General features: G+C 44.1%; 1 protein-coding gene across 1 annotated transcript; it reads left to right on the forward strand.

Annotated features, from left to right (window-relative positions):
• Positions 1-3975: 3975 nt before the first annotated feature.
• LOC134406763 (thialysine N-epsilon-acetyltransferase-like) lies at positions 3976-10306 on the forward strand. Its single transcript, XM_063138320.1, has 6 exons — positions 3976-4038; positions 4685-4736; positions 6382-6465; positions 7412-7513; positions 9852-9892; positions 10130-10306. The coding sequence occupies exons 1-6, from the start codon at positions 3976-3978 to the stop codon at positions 10304-10306; spliced, it is 519 nt and encodes a 172-aa protein (XP_062994390.1).
• Positions 10307-20115: the final 9809 nt, after the last annotated feature.

Raw genomic sequence — 20115 nt, forward strand, 5'->3', positions numbered from 1 at the left:
TTTTTTTTTTTTAAAAAAATTTAAATTGGATTTTTTTGGGACAAAATGCTTTTTGAGGAAAAATCTTTCTAAAGATAGTTTTCTATTTAAGATACATTAAAGCCCAAAGGTTATTCCCAAAAGTTATTCATCATGAAATAAGGATTAGTTTTTAACTATGTAGCCTGAGGCTGTTTAATTTTTTTGGGTAAATAAATTCCATTAATCCATTCACAATGTCATGCTCCTCCAGTGGTTTCTGTAAGATTATTTTTCTCCGTCCAATAAAGTACACCACTGTCCAAATATGAATGATTAACTTATTAAACTGGAGATAGTTCACCTCACAATAATTTCATAATTATCTATGATGTGTTTCTAATAGTATAACCAAATCAGTATTATTATTATTTTTTATAGAACTAAAACTAATCTGAAAAGTTGCTATTCTAAAACTGAAACCTTCATCTGGTTGCAAATATTAAGCTTATACCAGCAAGAATGAGTCTTTGGTAACGCTGAGTTGTGTAAAATTTAGCAAGGAAGAGTGCACTTTTTTGGGGGGTCACCTCAAAGTCTTTCTGAGTAGTGATTTAAATCATAATTTAAATCAAATCCACCCTACAAGCCTCTTAATAAATGCTTCCTTCTTTCTTTCTTTCTGTTTTTACCTCACGCCATATTCCCTCAACCTTCACCCTCCCGCAGGTCCACCTCGTCTCCCTCTGGCTCCCAGCATTTGTGAGACTGCAGCCAGCTGTTCTTAATTGCATTCTGCGCTATTTACAAACTGCCCTGCTGGGAGTTGCTCCTTCTGAGGGGATTTTTTCTCTCCTCAGCGCTGGGGTTTCTTATCCGTGGCAAATGCCTCTTATTTAGGGTGACCATAGGAAAAGGAGGACAGGGCGCCTGCATCTTTAACAGTTGCATAGAAAAGGGAATTTCAGCAGGGGTCAGTTGTATATATGGAGAACCTGGTGAAATTCCCTCTTCATCACCACAGTGAAAGCTGCAGGAGCTATACTAGAGTGACCAGATTTAAAAGAGGGCCGGGCTCCTGCAGCTTTCACTGTGGTGATGAAGAGGGGAATTTCACCAGGTTCTCCATATATACAAATGACACATGCTGAAATTCCCTTTTCAATACAACTGCTAAAGCTACAGGAGCCCTGTCCTCCTTTTCCTATGGTCACCCTACTCTTATTTCAGGGCTTAAGGAGCTCTCTTGTTCCAAAGCAGCTCTTTTGCGAGTGAGAAGTAGCGGCTCCATTTTGAGGCAGCCCAAAAGCCAAGGCCTCGCCATCCCCCCTTGGGAGAAAAGGCCAGGGAACAGGGCTGAGAGGAATCAGCAAAGGCTGGACCAAGCAATTCAGTCCCTAACAGACCTCTTAAAAATGTATTCTCCAAAGGCAAAAGGGTGTTGTTTTATTTTAAACCTGAGCAGAATGTGAAATTCTGGATAGCCAGAGTGATCGTTAGTGACACACCTGGTCAGTCTGCACACCTGTCTTTTAAGGCAGCCATTAGCACGTAAAGCCATCTTTTTGGGATGGAAAGGCAGCCCAGTCTTTCTCCCATATCAAGTAGCATCTTTTCCAGGGCTTAGGACCCATGGCACTGCACTTCTCTGAACTATGAAAGTACCCTCGCATTTGGGAGAGTCCAGACTCCCCTTCTTCCCAGAGGCATTTTATTTATTTATTCAAACATTTACATCCCACCCTATACCACAAGGATCTCAGGGTGGCGTACAAATAAAACCATACATATAAAATAGAATAAATATACAATCCTAAAACAAATTAAAACATTGACATGTTAAAACCAATATGAAATTTTAAAACAGTAAAATCAAATGAAAACAAGACAGCGTGCCTTACCCCCCCCCCCACTCCCCAGGGCAAGGTGCAACACCGCTGCTGAAGTCACTGAGACTCTCTTCCCAGAGGAAAGGCTCCTGCTGAAAGCACCAGGCTTCTTGCTTGCCAAAGCAAAATGCCATTAGTGGGTATCTTGCCTCTTCTAGTCAGGCCACACACACAGAGAGACACGTTTTCCTTCCCCTTCACTGGCCTGGCTCAGACCACATGCTAAACCATGCTGCTTGACCACAAAATGAATGCATTCCCTTAACCGTTTTGTGGTTAAGCAGCATGGTTTAGCGTGTTGTCTGAACCAGGCAAGAAACACACAGTATCTCACACTTTAACATTTGATTTTAGCAGTCCTGTGTTGGTAGCAGTCTTAGTTATAGGGCTGACGGAAGGGACAAGTTATAAAAATGTAAGAAAGAAAGAAAGAAAGAAAGAAAGAAAGAAAGAAAGAAAGAAAATAAATAACCCAGGCCAATGTCCCAGAAGACAAGTTTCAGAAGCTCTGGCAAATGCAGGAGGGATCCAGATAACAGGCCCAGGGTCAAGACACAGGCAAGAAAGCCAAGATAATGGCCTTGTTCAGAAGACACGTTAAACCATGGCTTTAACCACGGTGCTTAAGCCTGTGATTTAAGGTATCTTCTGCACAGGGCCGTAAGAGTCAGGCAAAGCAGAAGTGGTCAAACAGAGTTAGGCAGCCCAATACATACACAATCCTGTAGCAGGGTCAAGCCGTAGTCCAAGTTCATAGCACATGGGTTCAAGATGGGCAAAGAAACCAGGAGAAGTTGGGGAGAGATGGTTTCCAGCAGCCAGCAAAGGCTGACTGCTGGGCTTTTCCTAATAAAGGTTGCTGAGCCACACCCAGACTCAGCTGCTGCCTATTAGAGCTGTTAGCTAGGTTGACCCATATGAAAAGGAGGCCAGGGCTCCTGTACCTTTAACAGTTGCACTGAAAAGTAGGTGTCCTTTGTATATATGGAGCAACTGGTGAAATTTCCTCTTCATCACAACAGTTAAAGCTGCAGGTGCCCTGCCCTCTTTTAAATCTGGTCACTCTAGCATAGCTCCTGCAGCTTTAACTGTTGTGATGAAGAGGGAATTTCCCCAGGTTCTCCATATATACAAAGGACTCCTGCTGAAATTCCCTTTTCAATGCAACTCTTAAAGATACAGGAGCCCCATTCTCCTTTTCATATGGTCACCCTATGTTAAGATGGGCCAAAAGACCCCCACCAAAGACCCCCTTTCTGGGGAAAAGTGTACACCAAGCACTCCATGCCCAACCCTCCCTCTTCCCCTTTCCAAGAGTCATCAGAAAGGCAGCCAGCAAGTCGCCCGAGGTTGCCCTGTACTTCTCAAGAACACAAGCAAAGGCCTAATCTGCCTGGACAAATGTGGCAACTTACGACACCCCAGCTTCTGAGGCTTGGACCCTGGACCCAAGTTGTCTTTTACTCAGACACCCGGGTGCACTTGTGCTTGTTAGCTTTGCCTGCCCTTGCATGGGGGTCATATGGACACCCTATATTAAAGATACAGGAGTGCTGTCCTCCTTTTCATATGGTCACCCTAATCAACACTGTTATCTTTTGGTCACCTGTTTACATGTATGTCCTTCCTCTACTCCCAGGCACTACTGCCTGCACTTCCGCACCGTCCGCTACACAACGGGGCGGGCACCCATCCCAAGCCCAGGGTGGAGGTCACCACCTAGGTCTCCTGCCCCTAAATATGGCCGTGCTCATTAGGCCGTTTGAAGATGGGGGAGAGATTGTGTCGAAGGTGGAGACGGAAGAAAAGCATCGTGCCAAAAGAGGTTAATATGCACCAGCGGTCAACGCCGTAACCTTCATGCTGACAAAACGTCCTCATGGAATCCCACTGTCGAAGCGTTCCAGGAATGCCCTGCGTGGCGATACGGGTGGGTGGGGGGTGAATAAGAGGGTGAGTTGCTATGGCACCCTCTGATCCCTGTTTCTGGGTCATCTCCCATGCAGTCCCAGAAACCTCCCCGAGAGAACAGCTGACCATCAGCAACCAAGGTGGGTGGGGAAGAGAGCCGTCTTTAAATGGGTCGGAGTCCAGATCAGGAGGACAGTGAGAAAAGATCTGAGCCACCATGAGCTACATCATCCGCCCCTGGGCCGTAAGAGACCTCAAGCAGGTCATGCAGCTTATTAAGGTGAGAATCCGTGGGTGTGTGGGGAATATCCCAGAATACCGAGGGGAAAGGCGTCTCAAGGAACACCAAATGTTAGAACCTGGGGCTGAATTTCGGCTTGCCCCTTTTGTACGGGGAGCGGCTACTCCTCAGGGCCTTCCACCGATGCCCCATGGGGAAACATTCCCCCAAGACCAGCCTTTCCCAACCCGGCACCCACTAGATGCGTTGGACTACAAAGCCCATAATCTCCAAGCCAGATAATCGTATGTGATGGTTTCGCACACGTATATTTTTTCCCTTGTGCAGATGTGTTGGACTACAACACCCATAATCCCCAGCTATGGGAGTTGTAGTCCAACACATCTACACGGCCCCAGGTTGGGGAAGGCTCCCCAGGACCTCAAAGATGACAATTTTCTGCCAGTGTCCTTTTGACTATTTCCGCCTTCACACCTGCTTGTTCTAAGAGTCCCGTCTTGACTTGGCGGCTTTTAGGGGTGCTCAGATAAGAGTCCAACTCACCCCAAATTTCTTTATGAGGAAAGGCGGCTCCCACACTTTGGGGAACTCCCAGCTTGGTATCTCACACCCCGAGAACCCAGGTGTCCTTGACTCGAGGGTGCGGCGTGACTGTGTATACCAACAAGCGCTGAATCTCTTTCAGGAATCTGCGGCATTCCACAAAGCTTTGGACCAAGTGAGAATCACCCCAGAAAGTAAGGAATGTGCCGTTTTGTAATCAAATAAGTTGCTCTTGAATCAATTCCTCCTGTGAGGAATGATGGTCCAAGCCCAAAGCCTTGGTACACCGTTTTTTGTCCTTGTGAGGTCTGCCATCTTTCCCCGTTTGACAGAAGCTCGATGCTTTGGGCAGCTTTGAGACAGGCAGAAAGTCAATAGGTAAAGCTTTGACAGCGAGGTGCAGTAACAGGAAAATTTCGCCCTGGGGTCTCCAACCTGTCCACGGACACTTCTCCTGGCATCTTCCAGGTTCCCTGATACACCAGATTTTTTTATTTTAATTCTTAATACTTAAAAAAAAAATTAAAACTGGGACACTAAGCGAAGGGCTGCTGTCTGCCGCCATTTTTATTTGGGTTCAAAAGAGTGATTTGAAGCTCAGTCCCCCCCCCCCACTCTGGCTTGTATTTGGGTTCTTGGGCAAGGGACTTGTCTTTTTGCCTCACTAAAAGGGACATGAGTTTTCTGTGCTCAGCTGAGCCCATCGTGGCAGCCATTTTATGAATGAGCCAGCTGCCCCTGTGGCAGCCATTTTGTGAGGGTGCCCACAACACCCCCAAAATTTCGAATGTGCCCACTGATCCAAGAAGCTGGCCTTCCTTTCTCTTCCTGCCTGAAGTGTAGCTGATCAGTAGCAAGTTCAAGAACAGGAAGATTAAAAACTGGCACTCTAATCGTTTGCATTTTTTATTATTAAGAAATTGTTTGTGGGGAGGGCATGGAGGGAAGAGCTGCGTGGGCACCAAGTAGTCCCGGTTGGATCTGGGCCAGCAAACACATTTCTCTATGTCCTTTTGGAAGAGTGCAGACTCTGGATCAATGATCAGTGAACTCAGATTAGCTATGCCTTAAGTGCTGAGAGAGCCCAGGTCTTGCTTTGTAAATATTAAAACTTATTAATGGACCACAAGGAGGACACAGAGGAGAGCCAGGATCTCTTCTCGATCATCCAGAGTGCAGGACACGGAATAATGGGCTGAAGTTAAAGGAAGCCAGGTTCCAGCTGGACATCAGGAAAAACTTCCTGACTCTTAGAGCAGTACGACAATGGAACCAGTTACCTAGGGAGGTTGTGGGCTCTCCCACACTAGAGGCCTTCAAGAGGCAGTTGGAAAACCATCTGTCAGGGATGCTTTAGGGTGGATTCCTGCATTGAACAGGGGGTTGGACTCGATGGCCTTATGGGTCCCTTCCAACTCTGCTATTCTATGATTCTAGTTTAAAAGAGACACAGAAAGAGAGAGACTCACAAGATTGATCCCTGCTTTAAAGAGACATCCCTAAAACCACAGAGAATGTAGCCTTTTCCAACCTGGTATCCTCCAGATGTATTGGGTTACAACCCCATCATCCACCGACCATGCTGATGGGGGTGATGGATCTTGTGGTCCAACACATCTGGAGGGCGCCTGAGTGTGGAAGGCTGGATGTCCCTGGTCTACAAAGAATCTGTGGAGGAGTCCATTGTTCATTCAGAGTTTTGATCTCAAGAGTCAACTTGACGAGAAATTGCCCCCGGGTCCTTTTCATTTTTGAAAATCTATTATTTCATATGTCATGTATTTCTCTCTCTCTCTCTCTCTCTCTCTCTCTCTCTCTCTCATAATGATTTATTTGTAGTGCTCAGAGAAGATGCGTTTGGAAAAGAGGCGACCTTTGGATGCTTGATAGCTGAGGTGCCCCCTGAGCAAAAGAGCAAAGAGGGTAAGAGCACCCCAAAATGTTTGCAGCATTAATGGAGGGGAGAGTTAGGCAAATGACCGAAACTTAAGTATTGCAGTAGCTAGGGACAGGGCTACAAATTGGATTAAGGGCTCAATCCTGCACATGTCTAGACAGAAAAAAGTCTTACAATTTCCAGCATGCCCCAGTCAGCCATACTGGGAGTAGTAAGATTTTTTTCTCCATCTAAACATGCATAGGGTTGCGCCCTAAATCTCATAGTTGTTCATTATTAAAGTTATTTTAATTTATGAAGTCATATGTTGGGGGGGGGGGAAATGAAAACATCCCTCGAAGTCACTGGCCAATTGGACCAGAGGGAAGTTCCTTCCTGTGTCCCATTTTATCCTCACAACAATCCTGTGAGGTAGGTTTAGCCGAGTATCAGTGCCTGCCCAAAATCACCCAGTGAGCTTCATGGCCAAATGGGGACGAAAACCCTGAACTCCCCAATCCCAGTCCAACACTCTCACTAGTTTACCACTCTGTCTCTCTGATTTGGCCATCAGACCCTGAATTTCCAGTCAAGCCTTCTGAAGGAAGTGTTCCTGGGTGCAACAGCTCCACGCTACCCAGATACCTGCCTGTAGCTCTGCAACTCGGGGTTTGGGGGGTAGTGGGAAAGTTCTGGAAAGTGTTTTCCTGCTGTCCAGCCCGCTTTCTGTTTCCCCCAGTCATTGCTCAATTATTGGAAACTCCTTAAAAAGCCTGAATCTTGCTTTTAAAAGAAATTAAGCGCTGGAAGCAAATGCATGCCTATTTCTTTAACGCGCATGGTGTACACTGCTCTATATTAATTAAAGCAAACATCTTAATCACAAAACTGGACTTACGCCAGTGCCAAATTTGGACCTAGAGAGTGGGATTCATATGATGTCTTAATCCGATGGTGCCTTTGGCCTTAGTCATGCTCCCTCTTTCTCTCCAGGTCACACCATTGTTGGGTATCAGTTCCATTATTTGTCCTACTGCACATGGGACGGCCCTGTTCTCTTCGGCGAAGATCTCTATGTGGTGCCAGAGTTCAGAGGTCAGTACTGAGTGCAAAGTGCGATTCTCTCCCCACTGAGCTCCCAGAGAATCGCAGAGATCAGTAGATAATCATAAACTAAGGTTCATGGCATCACGTGCCGGTCAACTGACAAATACGGTCATCTATTGTTAACTAGGACCTGACTTTGCCCGGGTTGGATTAGCCCTTGGTTCGATACCACGAAGGCGCCATTATTTATTTATTTATTTATTTAAAATATTTATATCCCGCCCTATACCACTAAGATCTCAGGGCGGCATACAGATAAAAACATACAGTAAAAAACAAATATTCACAGTTAAAAACAAATTAAACCATGATCCAAGTTAAAACAATATATAATTTATTTATTTATTTATTTATTTATTACATTTCTATACCGCCCAATAGCCGGAGCTCTCTGGGCGGTTCACAAAAATTAAAAACATTCAAAGTATAAAACAACAGTATAAAACCATACTATAAAATACAGTATAAAAGCTCAACTAGATAAAAACAGCAGCAATGCAAAATTACAAATTTAAAACACCAAGTTAAAATTTATTTATAGACTGTTAAAATGCTGGGAGAATAAAAAGGTCTTCACCTGGCGTCTAAAAGCATATAATGTAGGTGCCAAGCGAACCTCCTTAGGGAGCTCATGCCACAGCCGGGGTGCCACAGCGGAGAAGGCCCTCCTCCTGGTAGCCACCTGCCTCACTTCCTTTGGCAGGGGCTCACAGAGAAGGACCCCTGAGGATGACCTTAGGGTCTGGGCAGGTACATATGGGAGGAGGATTTAAAAGCAATAGATGCAGTTAAAACAGTTAAAACTATGTGCCAGTGAATCTAACCATCAAAGGCTTTGTTTAAAAGCCTTGTCATGCAAAGCTATGCAGCTCTTAAGAGTTAGATTCATTGTGGCTGCCCCTTCTGAGTGACTCAGCGGCCTCTGGTACTCTTAGTCACAGCCCCTGCCATGGTGCACCGCTACAGAACCCCGAGGGAGGGGTCCGTCCACTCCGTTCCCCTAAGGGGGGTGGGCTGATCCACAATATGTGGGCAAAGGGCAGCCATATATCTGTGTTCCTCGACCTGCGCTTCTCCCCTGGTGCAGAGACTCGATTTTGCTGCAGTTTTGCCGCTGTTACTTTCTTTCTGTTTGAATTTAAAGTGTAACTGGGATTCCAGGATTAAAGTCACATTGATAGAAACCTTCCCTAACCTTGTTAACAATTAGAGGGTTTTTAATTTATTTATTTATTTATTTATTTATTTATTACATTTTTATACCGCCCAATAGCCGAAGCTCTCTGGGCGGTTCACAAAAATTAAAACCACAATAAAACAACCAACAGGTTAAAAGCACACAGCAAAATTGATATAAGAGTAAAATACAGAGTTAAAACAGTAAGATTTAAATTTAAGTTAAAATTAAGTGTTAAAATATTGAGAGAATAAAGTCTTCAGCTGGCGACGAAAGGAGTACCGTGTAGGCGCCAGGCGGACCTCTCTGGGGAGCTCATTCCACAACCGGGGCGCCACAGCATTTAAAAAAGGGTAAATTCCATTTTTTCACAACAACAACAACAACAACAACAGCAATAATAATAATAATAATAATAATAATAATAATAATAATAATAATAATAATTTTATTTCTTACCCACCTCTACCTCTGGGTTGAGGCAGGGTACAACACAAATACAAAACACCATAAAATACATATAATTGATTAAAAACATATAAAACTAATACATTATTAAAAGGCATCTTAACATTCGACTGGGTAGGCCTGCCGGAAGAGATCCGTCTTTATGGCTTTCTTAAATTCTGGAAGACTGTTAAGTTGACGAATCTCTCCCGGCAGGCCATTCCAGAGCATGGGAGTAGCAGAAGAAAAGGTCCTCTGGGTAATAGTTGTCAGCCTAGTTTTTGCTGACTGGAGTAAATTCTTCCCAGAGGACCTGAGTGTGTGGGGCGGATTGTATGGGAGAAGGCGATCCCGCAGGGAGCCTGGACCCAAACCATGTAGGGCTTTAAAGGTGATAACCAACACTTTATACTTCGCCCGGAAACTAATTGGCAGCTAGTGAAGAGCTTTTAAAGCTGGGCGATTAATTTGTTTCTGTAATTAGCATAAATATCAAACCTGCTGATGATCAAAGTATTATTTGTTGATCTACTAAAGTTCATGACTGAGATGTATATTTGACCATTCTTCGATAATATGTAATTTGACCAGTCAATTGCAAATCTATTTTGACTGGACCCTTCTCCAAACCAAATATTGACAGCTAAAGCTGATTTGTGACAAAGGTGTCCTTTTCTCTCTCTTTCTCATTTTCCTGCACAGGCAAAGGTATTGGGACGAGTTTACTGAATAAAGTGGCAAAGGTGAGACTTGGAACGGCAGGGCCCCACAACTGAATCAGACCTGGGAGGAGTTAAGACATTAATCCAGCCTTCCCCAAACGGGGGCGCCCTACAGATGTGTTAGACTACAACTCCCAGAATCCTCCAGCTAGCAGAGCTGGTTTGGGGGATCCTGGGAGTTGTAGTCCAACACATCTGGAGACCCCCCTCTTAGGGACAGAGATAAAAATACACTAATCAATCTCTTCCCCCCCACAGATTGCACTGGAGAAAAACTGTGTCCAGTTCCGCTTCATCTCAGCTTCATGGAACAAGACAGCGATGGATTTTTACACCAAGCTGGGAGCCATAAATGTCACATCTCAGAACAACTGGAACCTTTGCCATATCGATGGCGAACATGTTCGGAAACTGGCGGAGCAAGCCAGCCGCTAGCAGCCGATAAAGTGGGCCGTTGTGCCTTTTCCTTTTGAATTCAGAGGGTCCAGGAATCCTGCCTCTTTGTACCCCCTGGCTCCAATCTGTAGCCTCCAAGTTTCTCCCTGCTGGGCCCCATCTCAGGAGCCCTGGAATCCTGATTCTTTACTATCCCCCAAATTGGGTGACCCTACGGAAAGGAGGACAGGGCTCCTATATCTTTAACAGTTGTATAGAAAAAGGGAATTTCAGCAGGTGTCATTAGTATGCATGCAGCACCTGGTGAAATTTGCTCTCCAACAGTTAAAGCTTCAGGAGCCCTGCCTAGTGTGACCAGATACAAAAGAGGGCAGAGCTCCTGCAACCTTAACTGTTGCGATGAAGAAGGAATTCCACCAGGTGCTGCAGGCAAACAAATGACACCTGCTGAAATTCTGTTTTCAATACAACTGTTAAAGATACAGGCGCCCTGTCCTCCTTGCTATAGTGTAGGGGTTATTGTTGTTCCTCTCTGGCACACATTCAGTATTGGCAGACCATACTGAGATGTGCTGAGGACAATTATAAGATAGGTCTTGCTAAGGAACATCTTGGCACTGGCTAACCATGCCAAGAATGTGCTGACGCAAGACCCACAGAGTATACAATACAGTACTGAAGGCACCATGATCACGCGTTTCCTTAACCCTTATATGGTATATTCATGCTGAACACTAACAGCACCTTCTGTGCACGAGGTAATCATGCATTAACATGCTGTACTTAACAACCAATCATAGCTTGTAAACAAGAAATGTAACCACTTAGTTCTTAATAAAAACCAGGACGGGGCCGCCTGTTTGGGATGCCTCATCTTCATGCAGTTGGACTCCTTGCCAGTTATTTACCACATCTGGTGACCCCGACGTGATCGGATCCAGGAAGCCCCCTGCTCATCGGCTGGAATAGCCTTGGTGCACCTCAGCGTTACAACGCTCCCTTATCATGAGTATGGGGGGGGGGGGATTGTCAGCTCCGCAGAAGCTTCATGCACAAGAGCTACATAAAATTTTAAAAGAGCAAACTTGTACAACTGTATCCCTCAGTCATGTAAGTGACCTAGTAAATGAAATAGGGTTGCAATGCCCTTGGTATCCCGAGGCAGGGACACTTCAGCTCACAGATTGGGTAAAAATAGGTACACACCTATATACCGAACCACGAGCTCCCCTACAGCACTTGTTGCTGTGGCAGCGATGCAAAGATGCGCTAGAGAAGGTAGGAACCGAGGCATCCTCCAGCTCATTATCTTTTATCACTTCCATTTCTCAAACATCACTCCCGTATCCCCAGTTATTGCCTCCTGCATCAGCTTCACAGCTGAGAGGAGAAGAAGCAAATAGTGAAGTGTTGCCAAAACTTAGTAAAGTCCGTGAGGCTTTTGAAGAGGAAAAGAGGAAAGGAACATTAACCTCGGATGAGCTGTTTGAAGGTCTTAATAACTTTCCTTCAGCTTATCCTATAACCTCACATCAAAATGACCAAGGACAGGTAGTTGTCAATTGGACATCATTGCCTTATTCAGTACTTAGAGAATTGAATAAAGCTATTCAAGAGACAGGCATACGCTCTACTTATGCCCAAGGCATGGTGGAGAGTATTGGCAATGGATACACTATGCTTCCTCAAGATTGGAAAGATTTATTTCGCATGATCCTAAGTCCAGCCCAATATGTAGTTTGGGACAGTGAATATCGAAAGGAGTCGCTCCATATAGCCCTTAGCTCTAATGGAGTGATAACAGCAGAGCAGTTGTATGGCAGTGGACAGTTTGCAGGGATAGAGGCTCAGGCGCAACTACCTATGCCTACCTTTCAGGCCATTAACCGCTGCATCATAAAAGCATTTCAAAGGGTGCCAGTGTCTGGAAAACCCTCAAAATCCTTTACTATCACACGCCAAGGACCTAGTGAGCCTTACCATCAATTTATAGACAGGTTAAAGGAAGCCTTGCAGAGACAAATTGACAATGAAGAGCTATTAATTGGCTCAGACCTTACTGCAAGCTCACAACTGATGAACTTTCACCTTTGTTTGCCACCCTAAAACAAGGCAAACACCCAGCTGATAAAATTTCTTTAACCACTAATCAACTGCACGTTTTGTCCTTAGTAAATGAACGTTTAAAAGAAATTTGAGTAGATCGCCAAGTGTTAGATCAACCTTGTCAAGTTCTTATACTTACAGGGTTAAGTCAACCATATGCAGTTATTACACAGACACAAATTGAAACCTGTGACACTCAGTTCAGGAGTAGACCTTGCAACACTAAGACCTGCAATCGTCACACACACATACTTGAATGGCTGTATCTCAGTCATAGCCCTAGCTGTACAATCTCTACAAAACCAGTTATGTATGCCAATCTGATTATTAAAGCTCGAGAGCGTACAAGAGCACTTTTAGCCCAAGATCCAGAAACTCTGATAGTTCCCATGCCTCTTCAGATGTGGGTACGATCAGTGTCATTTTCTGAAGAATTGCAAGCTGCCTTAGCAGGCTTTGTAGGACAAGTTACATATCATATTCCTTCTGATCCTCGACTGCAATGTTTAAGTCAATTGTCTGTTAAAATCAGGCCTTTACAAAATGACTTCCCTATTAAAGAAGCCCTTACTATTTACACTGATGGAAGCCCAAAGAGAGGAGTAGTGGCCTAGAAACAGGAAGATCAGTGGAAAACCATGTTCACACTGCCCCAAAAATCACCTCAAAGAGCTGAACTAGCTGCAGTTATTTTGGCCTTCCGCACATTTCCTCAAGCACTAAACCTAATAACAGACAGTTTATATGTTAACAATGTAGTACGTGGACTTCCAGGAAGTTATGTAACCCCAGTCATAGATAAGAACCTTTTAGGTCTCTTTCTAACCTTGCAGACTCTGTTGGCTCATCGCACCAATGAATATTTTATTGCTCACATCCGTAGTCATCAACCCTTCCCCGGGGAGATCTCCACTGGTAATCAAGTGGCTGATCAATCCCTTCAGGCTCTAGCTGTGCAAAAACTAACTCCATAGGAAAGTCATGCGTTTCATCATCAAAATGCTAAAGCCTTAGCAAAAAATTTCAATTGCCATTAAATCTAGGGTGACCATATTTGGGAAACCAAAAAAGAGGACACCTAGTGTGTGTCCTGCAGAAAGTACGTTATTCCCCCGCCACCTTAAAGAACTCGATTGGAGTGGAGGAGGGGAAAGGATTTCATTCTGCACCACCACCATCCACTCCAGTTGGTGCCTTTTCTATAATGTCCACGAATGACCCACTTTCCCCTTTAAGACCTCAATTGGAGCTCGGGGTGGGGGAATGATGTGCCTCAAGAAAGCATGTCATTCCCTCCTGCCATGCTAATAGCAGCCTTAAAGGGGAAGGTGTGTCATTCCAGGACATTATTGAAAATTATAGAAAATCCCCCGACACCATGGAAAGAACAAAAACCAGGACAAATCCAGGGAAATCCTGACAGTTGGTCACCCTAATTAAATCAGGCTCGTGCCATTATCCAATCATGCCCACAGTGCACAAAAGTACATTCAGCCCCTGATATAGGTGTCAATCCTCGTGGCACAGTAGCCAATGAGCTATGGCAAATAGATGTTACTCATTTTAGTCCTTTCACTCCATGGAAATACCTTCATGTGTCAGTTGACACTTACTCAGGATATATTTGGGTCACATGTCAAAAAGGAGAAAAAACAAAACATGTAATTAATCATTGCATTAGAAGTTTCTCAGTAATGAGAATTCCTTCTGCCTTAAAAACAGATAATGGACCTCCTTATTGCAGTACTTCTTTTGCACAGTTTTGTGAAACCTGGCAGGTTACACATACTTTTGGCATTCCATATAATTCTACTGGTCAAGCTATTGTTGAACGCACCAACCGTACCTTGAAAGAGCATTTATACAAACAAAAACAAAAAGCAGGGATCCCCATTGGTTTGGGCTCCCGCCAGGAATGGCTGGCGAAAGTGTTGTTCACTATTAACCATTTGAATGTTCTCCTACCAACTAATACTACCCGATTACAACATTTCCAAATGCATACCCCTTTGCCGCAGCCGCTGGTCACGTACCGGCAGCTACCTAATCCTGTCTGGCACGGCCCTGTCCCCTTGATCACTTGGGGTCGGGGTTATGCTGCTGTACTTACTCCAACAGGACCAGTGTGGGGTCCAGCACGGTGTGTGAAGCCCTGGAAAGAGCATGTCGTGGCATCAAGGATTGACCAACCCGATTCCAGAATTCTCCCTACAACTCCAGGAGGACCCCCTGAAAGCACGTGGCAGGGCGCACGTCCAAAAACATAAACCAACATGGGGAGAGATAAAGGCGTTATCTCTCCAAGCTCAAAAATTATTGGAGCAACAGCATGTTGATCCAACTCCAGAGAATTTTCTAGTTGCTGCTTTTGCTTGCTTAAATGCTAATTCTTTGCTGACAATAATTCTGTTATTTAGCTGTATAACTTGTCCAGTTATAAGCACTCCACTACATGATAGAATGCAGTACAATGTATGGATAAAGTTAGCAAAAATAGTAAACACCACTGATTTCTGTCTTACTGATACTCCAGATATGCATGGATTACTTAGTACATGTCTCATTCCCATATGCAAAGCTCCTGGTTCTCTTGGTAATGTTACTGGGTTGAGTAAATTTCTGAACTTTAGTGAGATTCATTATCATACCATGGCCCAATGAAGAATTGCTACATACCAGTTGCCCCAAGATGCTATATAGTTATACACCCCATATGTTGTAAACCACAAGAATAACACATGTGCTAGAATGGTAAATTGCTCTATTCACCGTCCACTAAAAAGTTGTTTGTCCCCAGGGCCTTCTTTATAGAATTGTTCAAAGATAGAAAATGTAACAAGTAACTATGGACACATTATATTGCCAATTAGATGGTTTTTCACATGTAGGTCTCGTAATTATGTACCAGCTAATATAACCTTAACACAATGTTGTCTTAGTCGCTTGACAGTGATTCTACCACCCCAGCCTACTAAAAGCACTCGACAGAAAAGAGAGACTGAGACTATGAGTGCAGTTTGTGATGGAAATATTACTGTTATGAGTCCAGCAGAGTATATCTCCCTGGCTATGAGCCTTGTCAGGGTTCCTGGATTGGCTGTGAGAAATGCCAAACAACTTGGGCATCTGGCATGTTTACTAGCAAAGACAATTAACAGTACTTCCATTGCTATTGGACTTTTGATTCAAGAACAACAGGATTTAAGACATGCTATACTGGACAATCGAGCTGCAATTGACTTTTTGTTGTTACAAAGACATCTTGGCTGCGAAGCTGTAGAAAATATGTGCTGTTTCAATCTCACAGACAATAGTAACCAAATTCAACACCAACTGGACTTACTTAAAACATATGCACATGCAGTTAAACAAGATATTGCACCTGAGTGGTGGAAGTTTTTATGGTCCTGGTTTCCAACAGGATGGTTCAAAACTATATTTCAATATGCTGTATTGATTGTATTTTTATTAATCACCTTCTGCTGTTTCATACAATGTATCCCAGGATTACTGTCATAGTGTGTTCCCTCTTGCCGTCCCAGAGCTTCAAAACCAAGCAAACGTCAAATTTATTATGCTTACAAGGCTTTACAATTGAAAGAATAAAAAAAGGGGAGATGTAGGGGTTATTGTTGTTCCTCTCTGGCACACATTCAGTATTGGCAGACCATACTGAGATGTGCTGAGGACAATGATAAGATAGGTCTTGCTAAGGAACATCTTGGCACTGGCTAACCATGCCAAGAATGTGCTGACACAAGACCCACAGAGAATACAATACAGTACTGAAGGCACCATGATCACGCGTTTCCTTAACCCTTATATGGTATATTCATGCTGAACACTAACAGCACCTTCTGTGCACGAGGTAATCATGCATTAACATGCTGTACTTAACAACCAATCATAGCTTGTAAACAAGAAATGTAACCACTTAGTTCTTAATAAAAACCAGGACGGGGCCGCCTGTTTGGGATGCCTCATCTTCATGCAGTTGGACTCCTTGCCAGTTATTTACCACATCTGGTGACCCCGACGTGATCGGATCCAGGAAGCCCCCTGCTCATCGGCTGGAATAGCCTTGGTGCACCTCAGCGTTACAACGCTTCCTTATCGTGAGTATGGGGGGGGGGGGAATTGTCAGCTCCGCAGAAGCTTCATGCACAAGAGCTACATAAAATTTTAAAAGATTTGGGATGCCTCATCTTCATGCAGTTGGACTTCTTGCCAGTTATTTACCACACTATAGGGTCACCCTACATGACCTTGTTCCTAATTTACCCACCCCACCCCCGTCTGAGAAATTTAAAGGTCCTGGCTGTTTGATTCTGGCCCCCTCCCATTTTCCTTTCTGGAAAAACTTTATAAAGTATTGATTATTATTATTTTAGGTGCCTGCCCCAACGCCCCATGGAAATGAAGTTCAATTCTGGAAATAAATGCCATCTGATTACTATTTTCCAAGCCTTCCTTTTTAAAATATAGATATATATAAATTTTGTCTTTTCCCCAGCTTTCCATTCTAAAATGGTGGGGTCGTTCTCACATCTTTTTCTCAGACTCTAATACCTTTTTATGAAGACCTTTTTATTCACTCAGTATTTTAACACTTAATTTTAACTTAAATTTAAATTTTACTGTTTTAACTCTGTATTTTAATCTTATATCAACTTTGCTGTATGGTTTTATCCTGGTTGCGCTTTTTATACTGTATTTCGTAATTGTGTTTTAACCTGTTGGGTGTTTTACTGTGGTTTTAATTTTTGTGAACCGCCCAGAGAGCTTCGGCTATTGGGCAGTATAAAAATGTAATAAATAAATAAATAAATATTAGAACTAGGACTTTCTTGGCTCTATACTTTCCTATCTCTATGTTAGTGCCACACAATTTGCATTTTCTTCGCCTCTGATTTCTGCTTGAATCTTACGAGAGTACGACATCCAAACCCAGCAAATCACGCTGGATTGCACAGTATAGAATCATAGAATAGCAGAGTTGGAAGGGGCCTACAAGGCCATCGAGTCCAACCCCCTGCTCAATGCAGGAATCCACCCTAAAGCATCCCTGACAGAGGGTTGTCCAGCTGCCTCTTGAATGCCTCTAGTGTGGGAGAGCCCACAACCTCCCTAGGTAGCTGATTCCACCGTCGCACTGCTCTAACAGTCAGGAAATTTTTCCTGATGTCCAGCTGGAATCTGGCTTCCTTTAACTTGAGCCCGTTATTCCGTGTCCTGCACTCTGGGAGGATCGAGAAGAGATCCTGGCCCTCCTCTGTGTGACAACCTTTTAAGTATTATAGCATCACATCACGAGAGATCTCATTTCAGGTGGCTCAAATTAATGACCCGTGCAGCCTAGCATTGTGTTTCCAACAGTGGTCAGCCTTTCTCCCCACCCTTGCTAAAAATGGAAGCTCATTAATATTGTTGTTGTTATCATCATCATCTATTTCTTCTTCTTCTCTCTCTTTTTTTTTTTTTTTTTGCATTCTTATTTAAATTTGTTTGTCCTACTGTCTTCCCCAACCTGGCACCCTCTGCATGTGTTGGATTACAATCCCATAATCACCAGCCTGCACCCAACTACAAGGGTGAAGTTTTAAGGCAGCTTCTGTTTTCTGCTGTTTGTTCTGACGGACCAATCTTGTGGGTCTCAGGCTGTGATCCTTAACACACTGACACGAGAGTCAGCCCCTCTGAACACGGCAGGGTGTACTTTTGAGCAAGCATTATTTATTTATTTTATTTTATTTATTACATTTTTATACCGCCCAATAGCCGAAGCTTTCTGGGCGGTTCACAAAAATTAAAACCACAATAAAACAACCAGACAGGTTAAAAGCACAATTACAAAATACAGTACAAAAAGCACAACCAGGTTTGTAGTATTAACTGGAATACACGTCATTTTTGGGGTCAACTGGAACTCTGTGCAGGAGTGCAGGCTTTACTGTCACAGTGAATAACCGTCCATGTATCTGACGTTGGTTGAAGCAATCTGTACTAATAGGCACTGCTGCATTTTAGGATAATCATAGAATCATAGAATAGCAGAGTTGGAAGGGGCTTACAAGGCCATCGAGTCCAACCCCCTGCTCAATGCAGGAATCCACCCTAAAGCATCCCTGACAGAGGGTTGTCCAGCTGCCTCTTGAAGGCCTCTAGGGTGGGAGAGCCCACAACCTCCCTAGGTCACTGCTTCCATTGTCGTACTGCTCTAACAGTCAGGAAGTTTTTCCTGATGTCCAGCTGGAATCTGGCTTCCTTTAACTTGAGCCCGTTATTCCGTGTCCTGCACTCTGGGAGGATCGAGAAGAGATCCTGGCCCTCCTCTGCGTGACAACCTTTTAAGTATTTGAAGAGTGCTGTCATGTCTCCCCTCCATCTTCTCTTCGCCAGGCTAAACATGCCCAGTTCTTTCAGTCTCTCTTCATAGAGCTTTGTTTCCAGACCCCTGATCATCCTGGTTGCCCTCCTCTGAACACGCTCCAGCTTGTCTGCGTCCTTCTTGAATTGTGGAGCCCAGAACTGGACGCAATTCTCTAGATGAGGCCTAACCAGGGCCGAATAGAGAGGAACCAGTACCTCACGTGACTTGGAAGCTATACTTCTATTAATGCAGCCCAAAAGAGCATTTGCCTTTCTTGCAGCCGTATCGCACTGTTGGCTCATATTCAGCTTGCAATCTACAACAATTCCAAGATCCTTCTCGTTTGTAGTATTAATGAATTTAATGAGTTAATGATTTTTTGCGTTGCCTGAAGAATGTTTCCTTCGTTGCTCTAAGAGTTCCATCAGACAAGCGTTTTATTGCACGCTCGTTACTGGGCGCTCACAGATTTTCGCCGATCCTTCTCACGAGGTCGTGACGACAAAAAAACACCCCAGTAAGTCCGACTTATTTTTAAAGACAGAAGTTTCCGCTCTCTCCTGCTGCGTGCAGGAGAAGCAGCGGGATCAAGATGCCCACTGAATGGGCCACGTGCATGTTGTTTACTTAGGGTGACCACATGGAAACGAGGACAGGGCTCCTGTATCTTTAACAGTTGTATTTAAAAGGCAATTTCTGCAGGTGTCATTTGTATATATGAAGAACCTGGTGAAATTCCCTCTTCATCACAACAGTTAAAGCTGCAGGTGCCCTGCCCTCTTTTAGATCTGGTCACTCTAGTATAGCTCCTGCACCTTTAACTGTTGTGATGAAGAGGGAATTTCACCAGGTGCTGCGTGCATACGAATGACACCTGCTGAAATTTCCTGTTCAATACAACTGTTAAAGATACAGGAGCCCTGTCCTCCTTTTCATATGGTCACCCTAGTTTACTTCCTCTTTTGAAAGAGGAAGTAATGAGGGACACACGTGCGGGCAGAGAAGCGACGGTAAGGAAACGCGATTCCCTCCCGTGTGATGACGCTCTAAGCCTGTACAAGCCATGAATTTCTTGGCTTCTCTTGTCATGAGAATAAGAGGATTCAGTCTTTCGACAGAGCTTGGCTTGGTTTGCCAGGCCCTGCCCTAGAAGGGATTAACAAAGAAGCGAAAGTATCTCTAAGCCTGCACTGAATGTTTCCCCCTAACAATGGAACAAACTATTTTCCCCAGCTAGTACAGCTTCCTCCTTATTGATTTCAATGGATCTACAAAAAGGGCCTGTTCAGATGACATGCTAAGCTATGGTTTGGCTTCTCACCCTTTTGTAGCAAATGTAGGGTGACCATATGAAAAGGAGGACAGGGCTCCT

Source organism: Elgaria multicarinata, chromosome 11 (genome assembly GCF_023053635.1).
Source record: "Elgaria multicarinata webbii isolate HBS135686 ecotype San Diego chromosome 11, rElgMul1.1.pri, whole genome shotgun sequence".
NCBI classification, from domain to species: domain Eukaryota; kingdom Metazoa; phylum Chordata; class Lepidosauria; order Squamata; family Anguidae; genus Elgaria; species Elgaria multicarinata.